This window comes from Ptiloglossa arizonensis, chromosome 12 (genome assembly GCF_051014685.1).
Source record: "Ptiloglossa arizonensis isolate GNS036 chromosome 12, iyPtiAriz1_principal, whole genome shotgun sequence".
In the NCBI taxonomy this organism is placed as follows: domain Eukaryota; kingdom Metazoa; phylum Arthropoda; class Insecta; order Hymenoptera; family Colletidae; genus Ptiloglossa; species Ptiloglossa arizonensis.
The window spans coordinates 9,374,062-9,395,316 of NC_135059.1; the positions used below are offsets into that span (position 1 = coordinate 9,374,062).

The 21,255-nt window shown below is 37.8% G+C and overlaps 1 protein-coding gene across 1 annotated transcript; it reads right to left on the bottom strand.

Moving 5' to 3' along the window:
• Positions 1-522: 522 nt before the first annotated feature.
• Positions 523-19,471, bottom strand: LOC143153282 (venom allergen 5). Its single transcript, XM_076324293.1, has 7 exons — positions 19,343-19,471; positions 8,503-8,624; positions 8,216-8,297; positions 7,328-7,488; positions 4,994-5,094; positions 2,305-2,399; positions 523-715 (listed from the first exon to the last, which is right to left on the bottom strand). Exons 1-7 carry the CDS (start codon positions 19,446-19,448, stop codon positions 669-671), a joined length of 714 nt encoding a protein of 237 aa, XP_076180408.1. The 5' UTR covers positions 19,449-19,471; the 3' UTR covers positions 523-668.
• Between the last annotated feature and the right edge of the window lie 1,784 nt (positions 19,472-21,255).

The window sequence follows — 21,255 nt, forward strand, 5'->3', positions numbered from 1 at the left end:
TTTTGGATTCGATAAGACACAGATAAGGCACGAGACCAATGGAGACTCTTTAAATTGCAGCATTCGTTCTCAACTTGTTATCGGAACGAATAATTTTAACATGTAACGTTTCTCTTTAACTGTGGGCCCCAGAGGACCGAGTTAGTAGATGTGGATTATGTTTCTGTTTAATTATGGGGTTTCGTCGGGTTAAATTTCATCGATAATTGAATTATATTTATTACAACACTGTTAATTCAGAATCAATTTCGCTGCTAATTATTTTTGTTTAATACGGAAGCGGAGAATTTAGATTGCAACTATTTTGTTCAGATGATGGTTAATTGTAGACAGTGTACTTTTCATTCTTACAATGTGAAATTAGGATTCGAGTTCGATACTTGAAAACCTCTTAAGTGTTACTTTATTTTATACATTCTCTGGTTTGAATTTTTTACAAACTTAAAATCTAATTACTACAATTTACAGACTATTTTTCGTAGACTAGAAAAGGTGAACTGGATGATACAATGACAAGGAAATGGTAGTGTTTCGTTATAGGTTAAGTTCGACGTCTAATTGTTAGTAAAAATCGCGTCTTATCGTATTAGCGGGCTTCTTCTTCGGTCTTGACTTTTTCAAGTTTCCTTTGGTAGAATCTTTTTCTTTTTCAAATGTAAAATTTCGTCTTAACCATAGGCGCAAAGTGCTCCCAAGTGATAGTAATTATCTCGAGCTGTAAATAAGAAATAGTAATTGACGGAAATCGTTTTACAACGATCGAAAGTTTACGTTTCAAAGTTGAAAAAATGTTCAAATACGACGTGACAAAGTTATTCATAACATATCGATCGGAAGTTTTGTTCATTTTTGTCATTCGTGAGAGAAACATTCTCATCTGTTTCTGCATTCTCAAACGTTGCGCGTCTCAAATACTAGATGGCGTTACTTAAGATTTATGTCGTTTAAGAATGTATATCCGATATTTGGTCACGTATCCGGTACAATAAACATTTATTTTTATTTATCCATTGAAAGAATATAATATACTTGCGTGAATCATCTACGTATGAATTTACATATACATTTTTATTACAAGTATTTACTTTCGTGAAAAGAGTACAGTTAAACTATTGGGTCGTTCGGAAAGTCATTTCGTTTTTCAAAATGGAGAATATATAATTTAATAAAATGTTTATACACTCTAAAACAATCGTGTTTCATATTCACCAAAAAAAAAAAAAAACGAAATAACTTTCCGAACAACCCAATATTATTTTTAAAACTCTAAAATATACTTTTGATAGTACTATTCTAATTTCATAGGTTCAAAACATAACGATACACGTCACCTAGCGTTTCACGTATATACATATATATATATAACTTTTAAACTGATCAATTTACAACCTAAATATCCTAATACTTTTTCAAAAAGAATAGAGTGATGTATAAAGATCTATGCACAAAAAAGTAAAAACTATCGCTTAAAAAACTTGAAATAATTTTGAATTTTTATCAAATAAAATGGTTGCTAACTACCGACTGAATTTTGTTTGAAATATTTTCTTGGTAGTTCAACGGAAATTATTGTACTTTGTACAGTAAAAGTTGGATAACTGTATGAAAATTGAGATCCAAGTCAGGTACTTATTCAACAAAAGATTTTTAGACCTGATACGACTCGAACAATCTTTCCTTTCGTTTGTGCCGAACGTAGAAAAGGACAATTGAAAAAGAAAGATGTCGGAGAGTGAACGTGAGAAAAGAAAACGTATGGACGAGACAAATTAATGCAATCGTGAAACTTTTCTATCCTCAATTTATTTTTAACAAAACTTTTACTATCGTATTTGCGAGGGTTTTTCGATAAAAATGAAACCAAACACGTTATAATTTCAATTATACTTGCACACTTGATAAGTAATAATAACTTTCTGGTATCACTTGTAGGTTAAGTAAATATAATGAAAATTTTATCGCGTTTGGTCTGATTTTATTCAAAGTTTTCATTAAAAAGAAAAAGACAAAAATAAAAAAAAGTTCCACCGTTGCATTAATGTTATTCCATTGATATAGAAATAACCGAAAGATTAGCCTCTCTCAATGGCGGGGATGGACACAGGCAGTTATAGCGAGGATCGTTTCTTGCAGTTATCGAAATTTGTCTCTACCTGGTGTAACAATAAAACGGTATACACACTTCCCACCACTCATTACACGAGAGATTCGAGTTAGTTTTCTGACTACGTTAATCGCAAGGCTTGGTCTATGTTTCGGTAGAAAGAAAAGTTTTTTGAAAAATAACGATCGCACAAAACTTACAACAAAGACCAGCGTATCGATTCGAATAAGACATCCCGTAGCTGCCGCAAGCAGGATGACCTGATTGATAGGGTTGAAATCCGAGCACGTTGCCGCTGCAAGGCGAAAGAATAACGTTTAACGGTGCACCCCGAAGGAACATTTATCGAATCTAAGACGAAACGTGTGTCATTAGGTAGCATGTACGAATTTATCGACGAAATAAGTGTCCATAAATGTATTATTAATAATATACAATTTGTATTATTAATACTTATATTGACCACAATTTGTATTATTGATACTTATATCGTCCACAATTTGTATTATTGATACTTATATCGTCCACAATTTGTATTATTGATACTTATATCGTTCACAATTTGTATTAATAATACTTATATCGTCCACAATTTGTATTATTGATACTTATATCGTCCACAATTTGTATTATTAATACTTATATCGTCCACAATTTATATTATTGATACTTATATCGTCCACAATTTGTATTATTGATACTTATATCGTCCACAATTTGTATTAATCATACTTATATCGTCCACAATTTGTATTATTGATACTTATATCGTCCACAATTTGTATGAATAATACTTATATCGTCCACAATTTGTATTATTGATACTTATATCGTCCACAATTTGTATTATTGATACTTATATCGTCCACAATTTGTATTATTAATATTTATATCGTCCACAATTTGTATTCGTTCCCTCGGATTTTACATGTTTGTATAATTCGATGGAAAATTTGGAACGTTGAAATTGTAAAATTTACCGACATAGAAATCTACGTTCAACAATTCGTTATTTTTCTTCTACGAGAAGAATTTTCGTTAATTGGACAGTTTGTTACACGCAAACTGTACATCGCTCTTTTAACAATGTCAATGACGCGACAATCTTTCCTTTTCTCACGAGGGGAGAAGAATCTAATTTGTTATCACACATCCATAAATCGATCGATTTCGTTTCGCCTGAAAAGTTGCGGTGCATTCAACGAGGCTTTGGGATTTAGGATGTTCGACAAAAATTGAGAATAAATGTTCCCGTTGGAAGATCGAGATTTTTCTTCTCCCTTTTGGGGAGAAAGGGGCGACACCGTGTACACGACGACGTGTTCAATTTGTCGACAGTAATAAGCTACCGATTGACAGGAAATACTCGAGAAACTCCGTGGAAAATTTATGGAAGCCCCGACCGAATTCAATACACGTGCATTCCGTTTTCTTTATGCGTGGCTGTCTGAAAAGCGTCAGAAACGTTAAAATACAAAAATACAAGGTGGTCGTAAATTTTCCGGATTTTCCTGTTCCAATGAGCGTTCTCGACGTGTATATCTCTAAAATGATTTCAATTAATTTCGCGTATTTATCGCAAACATTATGCACTAGGTTGTTACATGTTTGCTCAAACGGGAAAATTACGTCATCGTACGTGAAATTAAATACGTATCTTGTTTGTCGTGTTCTCCGAATTAAAATTTACTCAGCACTTGTCAATACTAATTTGCATTGCATTGAACGAACACTCTTCTCGTTTTATTCGTGCATACTTCGAATTACGTGATTACGTCCCGTTTGAATTTTCGCGCGCGAACACGCAAGCCAATAGGCGACGTTCACCGTATATCTTTAGAAAAAGAAAAAGAAAATTGAATATTCGTCTTTATGGCGATATTACAATTTCGTTTTTTGTTTGGAAAATACGAGAATGCTTTCTCTCAACTTTTCTACCAATTCGGAACGCAAATAAGTACAAACGCGTTAAAAAAGTGTTAAAAAAAGTGGATTTGTCAACGTACAAAAGGAAATTAATCATCAAGTGTTTAGTTGTGTTTAGTTGAATGTCACAGTGATTGGTCACTGGTACGTCTTTTTAAAGCGTTCACAAGAAACGAAGTTTAATACTCGTAAACTTTTAAACAATATTCTACCCTTAACGACACTACAAAATAACAATGACACCAATCCATTAAAGAATATTTTTACTTTTCACGTTACAATTTGAAATAATCTCGAGAACCCTTTTAACTATGGAAAACTCACGGCAAGTAAACGTGTTAACTGTTTGAAAAACAATTAATTGTTCTCTGGAAAAATCACTCTGTAAATAACCAATTTTCTGGATCGTGTTGTATAATTGATTCATTGTCGTGTAATTTCCTTTGAACTTTATCCATGATTTTATCGGTTCACGTTGGTTCGGCGTATAATAAATTGTTTTTCGCAATTGTTATTATTATATCGCGTTACGTGTATCGGGCACGATGAAACGAAAACGAGAGTCGACCAGAAACTCGAGTCGATCGATTTCTAATGAACGTAAATTTAACTATTTATACAGTTAAAATCTAACGTAAATTTCGGCAATTCGTATCGACAATACGCGAGTTAAAGTTTATAGAGTGTTCGTTGGATCGAACATCGATGTATCGATGTATTGTTCAATTTTGTAAATCGCTCCTCGTTATTGGTATTTATTCGTCTATCAGCGAAATTCTTGTACCGATGATGCATTATTTGGAAATAAAATCGAAGTAATTTTACGCACTCGTGGACTTACGAGAAGTTTCGAATCCGCGACAGTTCGATAACGCGTTTAGAGTAGAAAATTTGCGACATTTCCACATTCGTTTCGTCTGGAATTGAATTCGGAAGAGAGCTACCGGTAATAGAATTTTTTACCTCGGTCCATAGTTGCAAACGTAATTCTTGGTGTAGCCTCGAGCCGGATCGTAGTAGAAGGAGTATCCGCAGCCCAAAAGAAACGTGTCACCCCAGACGAGCTAGAAATAATAATCAAATCTTTTTCAACATCTCGTTGCGACACGAGATATCTCGGTTTCGACCGTCACGAGTATTTAATCGGATTCATCCGAAATATAATTATTCTTCACCCATTGTATCGTTTCTTAGCCCCTTCTCTGTAAATTCTTCCGAATCGATTACGAAATTTCGCGTTTACGCTTCTTCGATGGCGAACCGTTTATCGGATCACTATGAATAGTAAATGCGAATAGAAAATTCGCAACGATACCGTGTGATCGTATTATTGCACCGTGGATATCGTTGTGCGATTATACGCATCGACGATTGTTCAAAGCACCCCTTTTCGCGTACCAAATCATCAAAGCAATCATTTATCAACGAAACCAAAATTTCAAATCGAAAGTTTTACAATGAACGCTACTGTAAACAGAAAATAGATATATTAGTTGCCTTTTAGTAGCTTTTCTTTTTCGAGTGAATTACATTTAAGGGAAACGTGTACACGTGTGTTCGTAAAATAACAATCATCGACCATCGACATTTACGATAATTTCTCATCGTTAAAATTCAGTTTTCCATGTTTCTTTCGTGGAAATTGGTTATTTTATTTTCGAAAGCTTATCGACCGTTAATTTCAACCGGTCCAAGTTGTAAATGTTTGTATAATAGTTGCTAGTAGTCTTCGTGGTACGTTAACGTAAGTAAGCAAGAAGAGTAATGGCTACTTTTTTAATCGATGATTTTCTACGTTAAATGTAACATTGTTTATTACGTTTCGACCTCTGTTTCAAATTCTCTTCGAATTATTATAATCAATGATTCGTCAACAGACGAAACGAGTTTTTGAGAATGTTATTTCAGCTTCAGAATAAATATTATCACGCATTTTGTCGATGTTTACAGCGGGCAGTATCGTGTTCCTCTTTATCAAATTCTATAAACAAATTTGAGCGTAATGTGAATTCTTTTTTGTTCATTTTTAACTGGAAAATATTAACCATCTTGTTCGAATTGATTTCAACAACTGATGAACGACTAAGTATACCAAATTGATGAATGTTCAGCACTTTAATCTACAGTAATGGACTTTTGTTAAAATCTGCACAGTTAACTTTCGATAAAATCTGTACAGTTAATATTCGATAAAATCTGTACGGTTAATATTCGCTAAAATCCGCAACGGTTAATTTTTTTACGATTCATCTCCCCGTCCGTTTGCAAAATAATCACTGGATTTGGAAAATCATCTTACGGTACGGTCGAGAAATGTAAAAGTCCCTCTGGGTCCGAAAAGACCCAAAAACGTGGTGCAGCAAAGGTTAAGGAAATCCTTCGTGCATTAACCGAACGTAGAAACCATCGAAAGACTCGACCAATGGACTTGCTTTGGAGGCTGATATTAAAGATAGTATCTTACAAAAAAATATTTAAATCACTTGTAAGAAAAGTTAAGTGATCTGGGTATTCAGAGAATGTTGCAACATTCCCAAGCAAGTAGAGTTTCCTTCCTGAAAAATAGTTGCAGAACGATGAGGTATGTTCGAGAAAAATTTGTAATCGGTCCAAGTATAACAATCACGACGTCTATTGTCACTTGACACTACTTGTACAAACGATGAGTCATGTTGCCCCTTTTAATGTACAATTGTAAAGTAAATCCACCGAGTGTTTCGTTTTCAATTTCAATCATTCCACACTCTATCTACAGTAATTTCTAAGAGAAACTGTACCACAGGTACGATTTACCAGTAGGAGGAGTAATCTCTTTGGGTCTAAAAAGACCCAGACGTGGTACAGCGAGAGTTAATGACTACCAAGTATATTATAGGCTCAGATTATACTACTGAGTATAATGACCAGTCTCGTGACTGTAGCCGGGTCTGAAAAGACCCAGACGTGGTACAGCGAGAGTTAACGACTACCAAGTATATTATAGGCGCAGATTATACTACTGAGTATAATGACCAGTCTCGTGACTGTAGCCGGGTCTGAAAAGACCCAGACGTGGTACAGCGAGAGTTAACGACTACCAAGTATATTGTAAGCTCAGATTATACTACTGAGTATAATGACCAGTCTTGTCACTGTAGCCGGGTCTGAAAAGACCCAGACGTGGTACAGCGAGAGTTAACGACTACCAAGTATATTATAAGCTCAGATTATACTACTGAGTATAATGACCAGTCTTGTGACTGTAGCCGGGTCTGAAAAGACCCAGACGTGGTACAGCGAGAGTTAACGACTACCAACCTGAGTATAATGACCAGTGTCGTCACTGTAGCCGGTACGATAGTGCTGTACCTCGTTGAACCAGTCTGAAATTCGTTGTCGCCAATTTGGTTCGTCCTCGTAAGGTCCCGGAGGCCTCGTTGTCCATGTTCGGGCGATATTTTGTCCCACCGCGAACCTTCCTGTTGATCAATCACTGTTTCCCGATCGGTGATCCCTTTTAGCGAACTTCGTGAACGGTACACGGTAGATCTTGTCGAATCGTAAACGAATCATTGTCCAAACTTGGCAACGTCTTACTCGTTTCTACATTTATTTAACCTTTACCCTACACCGGATGAAATTACATTGATATCGAAACGTAGTTAACCGATTCGAGTGTCACATTACCGATTCATCGAGATCGATGTTCATTTTCGAGATCTTGCGCGGCAAAGTATTTTATTCACACACGGTATAGCAAATAACGAGCAACCGGTACCGTAAGCTTCTGCAAAATGTTCTCTCGTTGTTCAACAACAAAGAAAATATTAACGCAAGGTAGAATTATTAGTTTGATCGACTAGAAACTTTTCGAACGTCCAACGCTGGTAAAGTCGAGCGAATCATTATCCTTCGTATACGTAACGTATTATAAAACATTGCGAACAATTATTATCTTTTCACTTTATTCAGGTTTCGAAGTTAACTTTAATACCGATGACTGATCAATTTTGTCGAATTTCCTTCGAGTATCGTACCGGTACGTAATTGATTAAACACTGTTTGTATCCACAGAGTGTTTCAACAGCGCGGTCACGCTTTTACGTCCAATTCTTGACGATTCCAGTGAGAAATCATCAAGCGTATGTGTAAATTCGGTGAAAATCGTTTGCAAAAGTGGGAATAAACTTTCGTTAATTAACTCACGAACGTTCCTCGAGTTGTCGTGAGTCTCCGCGCATCGATCCGCCCATCGTTGCGCGATTGCAGCCAACTCGTCGTCCCATACCTGAAGTTGTTTGAAAATGGTGTAAGTTCGAAGTAGTTGGTTGTAGCCCGGTTTTAGGTAAATTTGTTCACGTTTAACGTCTCACGGTTAAAGAAGAGAAAGGTGGCGAACGTCCGCGAGAATCTCTGGCGTAAACGGGGCCAGAGCGTGTTAAAAGTATCTCACGGAAAATGCGGCGAGAAGATTAAGCAAAGCAGCCTCTTACCATTTCCCTCATATTCGCAGCGCTTGGCTGTCCATGAATCTGCCCCAGAGCCACTAGCTGTCTCAAACGATTATGCTCGTCCAAGATGGCCTGTTTCTCCTTGCAAGATAAGCCACCAGCTCCTGGAAACCATTCGACACCAACGTGGGGATCACTGCCAGATGTGTACAATGTGTATCCGTGGAATTTGAACATTCGAAGGGTAAGTAACAGAGACTCTGTTCGTTCGCAATTTGTCATTTCGGGCATGATTGTTAGCAGGGATGTAAAACTCACGGTTGGGGACACTTGTCCAAGTTCTCTACTGTCGAATTAGAACAGAAGGTAGAACTCTATTTTTTCTAGATTATCTAGTTTCTCCAAACTTTCGAACGAAAGTTTTGTATCGCATAACGATAACCAATTCACAGAATTCAATCTTCCATGTTCACAGATGCACCGAGAACGTTAACTACTGATGGCTGCCGAAGAAATACTAAACAACGTAGCGTCGTCAACCTTCAAACTTAAGCTTTAGAAGGTCACCAATACGAGATACACCAATTTAAGATCACTTGGTAAATACAAATCTAACTTCAATGAGAAATATCTTCCATATTTATTCAAAAGACAATTAGTGTTATCGTGTCGTTGTCACGGAAGAAGACACTGAGAGCGTTCGCTATTGATGGCTGCCAAACAAATACTAAACAACGTAGCGTCGTCAACCTTCAAACTTAAGCTTTACAAGGCCACCGATACAAGATACACCAATTTAAGATCACTTGGTAAATACAAATCTAGCCAGTCTCTTCTATATTTATACAAAAGACAATTAGTGTTATCGTGTCGTCATGAAAGAAGACACTGAGAGCGTTCACTATTGACGGCTGCCAAACAAATACTAAACAACGTAACGTCGTAAATCTTCAAACTTAAACTTTACAAGGTCAGTACTTTCTCCCTTGGTCATTCTTTTCAAACAACTACCACTATCTATACATCAGGTCGGATACTTGTGGGACTACCCTCGTTCGAGATCACTCGTTCGAATTTCGAACTCGCTGCCTCGTCCTTGATTAAACCCAAGCCTAAAGGTAACCCCTATCCTAGTATTCTCCTACAGTATATACATTTGTTAAAAAACCGTCGCTACAAGTACAACGAACTTTTCAGTCAACGAATATCTTACGATACTTGCAACTTTCTACTCCAAATTGCATTCCGTGACGAACCAAGCGATACGGAATGCAACGATAGCGTATTTTTGCCAACTGGAACTCGAACATTGTATATTCGACGTAGAAAGAGAACGACTGCAACAAAAGATACAGATGTAGTAGATCGACAGCCTCTTCCAAAGTGTAACCGATACGATGTAGTTACAGCTACAGAGAACACCTCGTGTAAAGAGTCCATTTGCGATGCATTCAGCTTCCTCGATAATTCGCAACAAAGAGAATCGAATGTCCATCATCGGTACAAGGGAGTCTCTATCGACTCGCAGCAACTCCGCCACCCCTGATTTTTTTCTTCTCCTCCTCCAGGTTTTCATCCGATTTCTCGAGCCGCTGGATTGCCCAACTTGCCGGAAAAAGTTTCCCCAGGACCTGCTTTAACGACATTCCCTCTGTCTTTCCGTGGAAACTTTCCTTCCACCGTATTCTTTCCCCTTAATAACTTTCAGTTCCTCGACGAAAACGAGGTTCTGCTCGTTTCTCTGGTCGTCTTGCAGCTGAATGCAAATTTTTACGCTGCTGGCCGACGAAATCGAGAATCGAGTTCCGTAAAGGGTTAGAAATTTCTCATCGTACACGTATACACACACGGAGTATTAGAAATAATCGGTCCCCGTGTCGATATTCGTATTTCAACGGATAATATTCCTCCGTAATCTCAAGCGCTCTCGTTTAACGGGGAAAGAGGATTTTCATCGCTGAAGGATTTAGCTTCTTCAATACTGGAACTAGCAAAGTGGTCGTTTCAACTGTTTTCAATTTCATTTCAATGTTACTTAATTATTAACGACACTTTTCTCTATAACATTCGACGACAATTACCGAAATGGAAAACTAATTATATTCGTAAATTAATTCGTCTTCTAGCCTTCTACTTTCGAAGATTCGTACGAAATCCGGTAGAAATAGAAATACGTTCATCGTTGGTATTTTTAGCAACGTTTTAGAATATTATGAAGGGAAAATTATTGACTTGGAAGTGAAATCATCGTATTGGGAAGAACGTGTATTTTGGGATAATGAAAGTGTTAAGGAAAAGCTCAGGGGTAAGTTGATCGAGCTTAATGTTTCTTATGGATTAACAATCAAGTATAATATGTATTTGTAACTGATACGGAGAAGACGATGTGGGGAATGTATTTTTATAAATATTCGTCCGTTGAATAATCGAGCCATGAGAAGAGAGAAGTTACACGTGTGTGACGAGTAATTAATTATTGATTAAATATTTTTGCACAATATTTAGCGACTTCGTCTTCAACTGTTGAGTGTTCGTTTGGTTTTTCTTCTAATTTCAAACACAAAGATTTCAATCGAGAGAGAGAAGTTACACGTGTGTGACGAGTGATTAATTATTGATTAAATATTTTTCCACAATATTTAGCGACTTCGTCTTCAACTGTTGAGTGTTCGTTTGGTTTTTCTTCTAATTTCAAACACAAAGATTTCAATCGAGAGAGAGAAGTTACACTTGTGTGACGAATGATTAATTATTGATTAAATATTTTTGCACAATATTTAGCGAGTTCGTCTTCAACTGTTGAGTGTTCGTTTGGTTTTTCTTCTAATTTCAAACACAAAGATTTCAATCGAGAGAGAGAAGTTGCACGTGTGTGACGAGTGATCGATATTTTTGTGATATTTTTCATGATAATAAAGAGAATTAAACTGTATATCCCCCGTTATGATTACAACCTCGTATTCCAACTCTGTACACCAGTTCTGAGTTATCAACGAGACGTCAATTCTTTCATTGTTACTTCAATAATTTTCGATAGTCTTCACGAAGTAATGATTTTCGAAACCAAAAAACGGGCCATCGACAGACGTAAATGAAACGGATATGTTCCAATAATTCACTGTTGTCGACGAAACACCAATTTCCCCCATTATTACTTCCACCGTTCCCGATTGCTCGAAGTTTTCATCAAGTAATGATATTTGAAACGCGAAACGCACGTTTCACGCAACATTGGCCGACATAATATGTTATATTGCTGGATACGTTCGAGTAATTCACTGTAAATATTTAGGTCCCAATTGTCGCAGTTTAAAGTGCACGCTTCGAAACGGACGAGAATTTGCCAACGAACCGTTTCGAATAATAATTCGGTCCGTCTTGTTGGCTGCACGGATTTCCCGTAATTAACTAGCAGCTGCTTTAATTCGCTAATGTAATTGAATTTCGCGGCCGCGCATTCAGCCGCCCCGGGTTGAATACGCTATTTTTAGAAACGAATCGATGCCCGGCGTCCTATCGAAATGTAATAGATTCCAATTTTCTCCCCGTAAATAATGCACGGACTGAATTATTCATGATTTCAGTTGGAGCGTACCTGAATGAAAAGCGAAGCGATAAACCGGACCGTCTCTTTTAACTAGTTTCTATTCCTTTTCCTTTTGTTTCCAAGAATTAAGACGAATGTTACATTCCTCGACATTCGTCACTTCGAGCGACGATAGAACGTCCCGAGAATTATTCTTTGTATACACTGTGCTAGAAGTTGGTACAAACAGTATATTTTCTTGATAAAAATCATAGTTTCCTTTGTATTTAAAAGAAACTGGTCACCAATGTATTCCATCATGGGTGTACCAGTAATTGTGTCAATGTGTGACAGTTCGGCAGTCTGACATGAAAAATATAACACTATTTTAACTAGTTTCTATTTCTTTCCTTTTGTTTCCAAGAATTAAGACGAATGTTACATTTCTCGACATTCGTCACTTCGAGCGACGCTAGAACGTCCCGAGAATTATTCTTTGTTTACACTGTGCTAGAAGTTGGTACAAACAGTACGTTTTCTTAATAAACATCGTAGAGTTTGGTGTATCTTGGGGTGTGGTCGATTGTAGTAGGACTTGAGATGAGAACGGTGTGTCGCGGGTTAAAGAGTAACGTGTAGAGAAAACGTTACGAGCAGAAGTGCTGTCTGCTCTAGATACGGTGTAGTTGATTACGATTGTGGAGTATCTAGAGAAGTGCTGTCTACTCTAAATACGATATAGTCGATTACGATTGTGGACTATTTAAAGAAGTGCTGTCTACTCTAGATACGGTGTAGTTGATTACGATTGCGGAGTATCTAGAGAAGTGCTGTCTGCTCTAGATACGATATAGTCGATTACGATTGTGGAGTATCTAAAGAAGTGCTGTTTGCTCTAGATACGGTGTAGTTGATTACGATTGTGGAGTATCTAGAGAAGTGCTGTCTGCTCTAGATACGATATAGTTGATTATGATTGTGGAGTATCTAGAGAAGTGGTGTCTACTCTAGATACGATGTAGTCGATTACGATTATGGACTATCTAGAGAAGTGCTGTCTACTCTAGATACGGTGTAGTTGATTACGATTGTGGACTATCTAGAGAAGTGCTGTCTACTTTAAATATGGTATAGTCGATTACGATTGTGGACTATCTAAAGAAGTGCTGTCTACTCTAGATATGATGTAGTTGATTACGATTGTGGAGTATCTAGAGAAGTGCTCTCTGCTCTAGATACGATATAGTTGATTACGATTGCAGAGTATCTAGAGAAGTGCTGTCGACTCTAGATACGGTGTAGTCGATTACGATTGCGGACTATCTACAGATGTGCTGTCTACTCTAGATACACCGTTGTTGTTTGTTATAACTCGTGTGATAGTTGAATTAATATTTCTGATACTCCCCACCTTAAATAAAAATCCTACATAATTCACTAAAAATAAGAAACATAATGCTTTTATCAAACTGTTGATAATTATATTAATGAATTGAATGAATGCTATCGATGATTGAATCAATGTCGAAACGATCGAATCACTCTCGTTTAGTCCATTACGAAGCTGAGTCGAGTCGTTGACGAGTTTTCGAGGCTTCCTTTTTGCATTTCTAACGAGGCGAAGTTATATAAAAAAAAGACAACTGAAAGGTAAGGATTTCGCCGTGTTTCAAAAAAAAAAAAAAAAAAAATATTAAGCACCACTCTCGAAAGATGATATCATTACATCCCGTTATTTATTTCCTCGTATGTTTTTGTAGTACCACGTGGAATAAATTTCGCGGCGAGGTGTAAACATTTCGAAACACTATTTATTCTGGGTTGAAAACGTTTTTGAACTCGGAGGCAAAGTCCAAGTGTCGTTGGTTTACAGTTATAATGCGAATTCAGGTTCTCCGTTGCTATTCTTATTTCCCAGTTACATAATTATTGAGTCGTCCCATGAGTTCGTGCCGTTAATTTTTCTACCATAGGAATCAATATCTTAATCTTACCTAGGAAGCTAATATACGTTCAACTTCGACATCGTTTCCATTTTCTTCAAATTCTATGTATATATGATTTTTACACGTTTAGCATTTGCAACATTTCTCCCATTAACAAACTGTTTGTTTCGTTCACTGGATTACGAACTCGTTGCTCATCTTTCAATTCTTTCATCTCTTCCAAATCTTCCGATTTCTTTTTTTCTATTAGCCTCGTTTAAAAATCAGTACCATCGACGAACTATTTCGTAGATTTTGCTTCTTTGTAAACAACGTTCGACGTATCCTTTTTATCACACAACAGCTACATTTCTCGCGGTTTATCGTGGCAAGCGTTGAATTACACAAATTTTCAGTTATACCATATTTTCGAAAGATCAGATTATCGGAGAAATTAAAACAACGTTCGTTCGTATAATCGAACGGAATACATTTCCGCCCGTTCGTATTTTCAATACTTCCGTTTCAATAAAAATTCGCGAGGTCGAAGAATTATCGGATAACGCGCGTATGCGTATCGGAGAATAATAATTTATCGCAATATGTATAATAATAATATCGTTTTGTCGTTCTTATTTACACGTTTGTACCTTCGAACTTTATACTTCTATAGACGTTTAATAAACGAATAAATAAATATCGTAAACCGGAAGAATAAAAGTCCCTAGGGTTACCTTTACCTCGAATTTCATCGAATTGATCTCGCGACAAGATATTTGCAATTTGTTCATACATATTCATGGAAATAGAAAGTCTTCTCTACTTTCATCCTAAAATTCAAATTTTACTTAACCGAAAATTGTGTTTCAAATCAGTTTCAGTGAAACGTGGGGAGATGAGTGGTAGCGGGGAAGATATTTGATTAATTTCCATAGTGATTCAAATTATAAAAATGTAAGAGTTCCATTTCTTAAATAATACGTTATTCAAACGTTCCTTAACAAGCTGTAAACAGGCTCAACTTCTATCGATGCAACTATTTTAGGCGATAAGTTCCTTACCTTCTCCGTAACCTCGATTCTATCTAGGGAAATAGAATTGCCAACGATAGAGATCTTTTTTAATTAGAACGAAAAGAAAACGATCGGTTAGTGTTTAAGAAAAATACGTGAAAGTATAACAAACTTCAGGAACATTCAAACAAGACAAAAATCAATCGTTCGTCGATTAATTAGTTAATTAAAATAATCGGTGAAACGGTTCGGTAAAAAAATAATTCCCCACACTTTTCCTTCGCAAATGGTACTATTAATCGCAATTTCCTCGTATTCGCGCAGAGAGAGAGAGAGAGAGAGAGAGAAAGAAAAAGAAAAGAAAGAAAAGAAAAAAGTCTAGTAAAATTTCGAAAACATTGTATCGAGATTAATAATTTCCAGATCTCTCTAATGGTTGATCCATCGAGGAAAAATGAAGGAATTATTTTTCCTCGGTAACGAGCCAACCGAATGGAAAACGCTGGCAGTGAGGTTAGGTTGGCACGACTGGACGCGTCAGTAGTTTCTTTTTGCACCGGAAATGAGTGGGGCTTGGCCGGCACGTAACGATTCGACCGACACCTGCCGACTTCGTTCTGTGTCATAGCTCGCAGTTAAATGGATTTCGTGGGAATGGACTAGTAGCTCGTTAAATAAATAGTTACCCGCCTTCCGTTCAATGTTTCCCGGCCATTTCCATTTTCTGCTGGCATGTAATAGGTTAGGTTCGTTTTTCGACACTTTCGAGGTATCGATATTAGCGATAAGAACGATATCGAATTAATACGTGGCGGGGAGGGGTGGGGGGAAGTCCCTTATCGGAAATAATAGAGACGAGAAACATTCGGGATAAATGAATTTTCCTATAATCGATCGACGGGGATGAAATTAAAACGGTGGAACGTTTTCGAGAGAAATAATAATAATAATTTACATTGGTGGATTATTTATTTGCAAGGTTCCGGGCGAATATCAAATCTTTGCAATCCCGTTTAACGTTTCGAAGTATGAAAATTGAATGGAACTAGTCGACGGTACGAAATTCTAATCAGATATTACGATCTCTATAATAAGAAGACTGAAACGAAATTTGAAGTATCGATTAACAAAAAAGAGGAGCGTGTATAAAAGAATGTGCACTGCTCCAAAACCGTGATCAGCGTGTCAGTTAGGATTTTCATACGAATGGAACCTTTCTGCGAGTTAAATGAGGCCTGAGACATACACGATTTGTATCATCGAACACTAGTAGCTGGCCCAACCCAACGACATACAGATACGAATCAATTCACAAGTATTATGTTGAATGGTATGGTATGAATCGGTTGGTATGGTATACTTATTCGTTGACGTTTACTTCGGTAACGACACGATTCGAATATCGAGTTTTATGAATACCTCGACGAGACAACAATGTAATTGAACTACTGCTAGAATTACAAATTGTTCGAACAACTTCTATAAATTATTTACTAGTCGGTACGATCTCTGTTCGGCTTTACGCTTGTCGTGAACTCTCTGGACAATTAAACAACCAACGTGCAATTAACGCTGCTGGTAATATTTCTTCGTTTCTTGTAATATTGTATAAAATATGATACTTCCGAGTGTTTCGTTACCAGACGATACTAAATATTGAATTATTCGAGTGTAATATTTTCGTCGATATTTTTGCCAAAGTTACGAGTACTGTCGTTTCGTTTACGTAAAATTTACTCTAGAGATTTCTTACTCAACAGTGTATAAAAATTTAATAACGAACGCAGTAATGTAACATTTTATCTCGGATAAATCATTTAATGAATACTTTTCAGAATCGTTGTAGAATTTCATGGAATCGAAAGTGAATTAGAAATCTGATACGACCGATCCATGATACATTTTTCACTGTTCAAGTTCTCATTGTTCTCACGACCGATTTACAAGCGTGCAATATTTTTATACAGACGGAAGTTAAAACACAAACTTTCCACCGTTCGTATACCAGGTGTCCAGTAAATAGCTATACAATAATCGATGAGACAACACCTTGTAAAGCTTCCTTATCGTACACAAATGAATCTATATCCTTAAATACGATGTAAAAACTCGTTAAATGAAATAATTGAACAAAAGAACGAATATCTCGCCATATACCTCGGTTTGATTAAATTCCATCGCAAAACTCAATGGTTACTTTATCCTCCACTTTGAAACTCACCGCGCGGGACCCAAAAAAAAAGAAAAAAAAAAAAAAAAAATACACTCGAAGGTCTCGTATTTTGTCGTCGATTGTTTCCACTATTTCGTCCGGATAGTTTGCTCGAGAGTCGTCGTCGATGGTGTTAACAACGTCCGATCGGTCCGAGATCGTTTGAACCGGTTGGGAATTAAAAGGCGGGAAAACTGGTAAAAGAAGAAGAGCGCAGGAAAATATTGCGGAGAGTGGAAAACCGATAACCAAGCTCGCAACAGAGTTTACGGGACACACGAAATTAATGGAAGCGATAAATTTATAGGTGGAGACGCGGCAGTGAAATGTAGCCGAAGGAAAAATAGATTAATTCGTCCCGGTAACGAGACGCATTAAACGTTGGTTATGTCTGGTCACGTTCTTATCGGACGAACGTTTTCCCGGTTGATGGAGTAGCTGGATATCACGGTACACGGTCCCGCGGAGATTATTCAAATGGTTTCTCGCGTAGATGAATCACACGAACTCGAAATCCACGAGGCCGGAACAAAGTGGGCAACGTGACAACTACAAAGATCGAGACAATGGCCCGAGGAACGAATTCTTCGACCCTTACGTGTGAACCACCAGACAAACGAGAGTGTTCGGTCTCGGGAATTGCTCCGCGGTTGCCACCGATTCTTCCGGGTTCCCGAGATCACCATTTCCCTATTTTCCAAATTTCCTACGCGCCATCGAACGAAGGAAACGATACAGTCGGTTCCTCGACTTCTGCACGACGAAAATTTATCACTCGTTCGGTTACACGAGCTCAATTTCCCTACAGTTGTTTCCAATTTACGAAATTATCCGCTTATCTAATTTGTTCGATTACTCTCGATTCTCTAGTTTCCCTGTATCCTCAAATTTTGCAAGTTTTTCTCAATTTTCATATACCTTCCGAGTTATCCGTTCCTCTTGCGTTTTCAATTCTCTTCGATTTCGTTAATTGTACCTCGTGATTTCCTCATTTCCATTGAATTCTCCGATTCATTCGATTTTCCGTTTCCCAAATTTTCCCCAATTATACAATTTGTTTACTTTCCTTCAATGGCGTGGTTTCTCGGATTTTCCCGATTCCGAAATATTCTCAAGTTATCCATTTCCCTTTCGTTTCCATTTTTTCAGAATTCTCCGATGTCTTCGGTATACTAGAATTCCAGAATTACATCATTCTTGCATAGAATTATTCCAAATCATCCTGTTTTTCATTTCCCGAAATTTCCCCGAATTCTCCGATTTCTCATTTCCTGAAATTTCCCCGAAATTCCTCCGATTTCTCATTTCTCGGAATTGTCCCGAATTCTCCGATTTCTCATTTCCCAAAAATTGTCCCGAATTCTCCGATTTCTCATTCCTCGAAATTTCCCCGAAATTCCTCCGATTTCCCGAAATTTTTCCGAATTTCTTATTTCCCAAAATTGTCCTGAATTCTCTAATTTCTTATTTCCCGAAATTTCCCCGAGTTCTCCGATTTCTCATTTCCCAAAAATTGTCCCGAATTCTCCGATTTCTCATTCTTCGAAATTTCCCCAAAATTCCTCCGATTTCCCGAAATTTTTCCGAATTTCTTATTTCCCAAAATTGTCCTGAATTGTCTGATTTCTTATTTCCCAAAATTTCCCTGAGTTCTCCAATTTCTCATTTCCCGAAATTGTCCTGAATTCTCTGATTTCTTATTTCCCGAAATTTCCCCGAATTCCCCGATTTCTCATTTCCCGAAATTTCCCCGAATTCTCTGATTTCTTATTTCCCAAAATTTCCCCGATTTCTCATTTCCCGAAATTTTCCCGAAATTCTCCGATTTCTCATTTCCCAAAAATTGTCCCGAATTCTCCGATTTCTCATTCCTCGAAATTTCCCCGAAATTCCTCCAATTTCCCGAAATTTTTCCGAATTTCTCATTTCCCAAAATTGTCCTGAAATTCCCCCGATATCTCATTCCCAAAATTGCCCCGAAATTCCCCCGATATCTCATCCCAAAAATTGCCTCAAAATTCCCCTGAAGTCATTTCCCGGTAATTTCCCCGAATTCTCCGATTTCTAAGTCAAATCGGAAATTCTCTGTCGGTCAGTTCGATTCCATTCGTTGAGTGTTCGGCGGACTGATTCCAAGTACACCTAACCCAAACCGAACGTGTTTCGTTGCTCGTTTACCCGTCATTTCCAGCGTGTTCATACTCACTCAATATCGTTTTCCCGGCGCACGACGGCCAAGAATTATCCGCGAGGCTCGACGAGGCGAGCATCAACGTCAACGTAACCTGGATCACGTTCCCTCCTCGTGCCATTTTCCCAACCGTTCGTCGTGTACAACGCCCAAGGAACTCAATTCGTAGCCACGGTGTTGTCTCGCGGCCCTTGACCGATTCCCAGCCCCCTTTATCCGCAAACGAGGATCGGATCGTGCGAGTCGTACGCGAGATCCAATCGTGAGAGCGAGTCGTTCACTCGGACACGTGGTGGACCGATTGACCGATAAAACCGGCCGATTTACGAGCCTCTCTTCGCGAGCGCGCGAGAAAACCGGTCCTCGGAACCGGGCGGACTAATAGCTGGACACGTTTGCTCCGCCGCCTTTATATTCACCTGTCCCATAGCTTCGACGGTGTAATTGTCCGTGCTACCAGTTCACCATGGTGGGGACTCTTTACGTGGGTCAGGGTGACGCAGAATTCAAGGTAATCGTGTCAAGGGAGACGAAGTTGGGATCGTTTGATAAACGATAGGATCATTCAGATGTTAAACGCACACCAGAGGGTGAATCTGCACGTTGTGAGAGATATCCTACGAACGCATCACCTGTGTACCTTAACTCGGACGAATAGTTTCGTGAATCGGTGACGTTGTACTTGTATACAGGGCGATTCAGATATGTTTATACTTCAGAGGGTGCACTTATACCCCAGTACGAGTGAAAAATATTGTAAGAGGTATCTCCTGTGTACCTTGATTCGGACAAATATTCTTGCAAGTCAGTGGTGTCATACTTGTGTAGAGGGTGATTCGGATAGAGAATGTACGTGTCAGGACGAGTGAAAAACGTCCTGTCCTATATGTGCTTTCATAGAATATGTAAGAGTACAGTGTGAAATCGAGTGATGTTTACGCGGAAGGATCAGTGTGACGCATTTGCATGAAAAATATTCCGTCGACGACGAACTAAAGTTTGCATTGAAACGGGTGTGCATCTAACCAGGAGAGAGAGAGTCGAAGAGAGACAGAAAGGGAATCATTCTATTCCTTTGTTCTTCTGATACGTTATTTGTGAACGCAACACCGTGTACCTCAGTTTTCGTGTTACGGATGATCAATGTTAACGTCCAATGTCATTTTTGTCCTTTGAAACGTTGATGACACATCAATGTCCTTTGACACACATCTGAATCGCTCTGTATACGTAATCCGTGATGGGTTAACCCTTTCACCGATCAAAATTCCTCTAAAATAAGAAATCGTAAAGAGACACGTATTTATATTACACGTATCTTTCTTCATTGTTCATTTTGACACGTTGACTGTCACTCGAGGCGACCACCCATGGATTTTACGTGTCACCCAAATGTAGGTGACAGTCATATTTCACTACCACGTCGCGAACGATGTTGATAACTATATTCGCTAGGTCGCGTTGGAGACGATAGAAAATTATAAAAACCGATAAGTGAGATTTTTATCGGTCGTAGTTTAACTTGAACTGTAAAAATGAAAAATTTACGGTTCGTTCGGACACGTTGAAACTCCTCCACTGTCTTATTTTGTAACTGAAATAGGTACAACGAGACGAGGAAATGTAAATTTCAAGCCAAGTTCGTTACGATCAAATTGTACAAATTACAGTTTGTAAGTAGAGATTTGTTTTTCTATTCGATTGCTTTAGCACGTGTGCTATTCTTCTTACGTATAGGTCTCTAGTATGTTTTATGTATCGTAAATGTTGAAACGGTGTACACAGTATTGACTCCAGCTCTGGTAGCAAATTCTTCTTTCGTTTGTGCTTGACGATTTACCGAAATTACTTTTACAATAATTTTAAAAATACACACCTATGTATATTTTGCGCAAACGGTTCAAGAAATGTTTCTGGAAGCTGTGTAA

Coding starts and splice junctions, on each gene's coding strand:
- LOC143153282 (XM_076324293.1), bottom strand. CDS start 19,448: ATGGCACGAGGAGGGAACGTGATCCAGGTTACGTTGACGTTGATGCTC. Junction 8,625..19,342: donor CGCCGGGAAAACGATATTGA/GTGAGTATGAAC, acceptor AATGGTTTCCAG/GAGCTGGTGGCTTATCTTGC. Junction 5,095..7,327: donor ACACTGGTCATTATACTCAG/GTTGGTAGTCGT, acceptor TATTATTTCTAG/CTCGTCTGGGGTGACACGTT.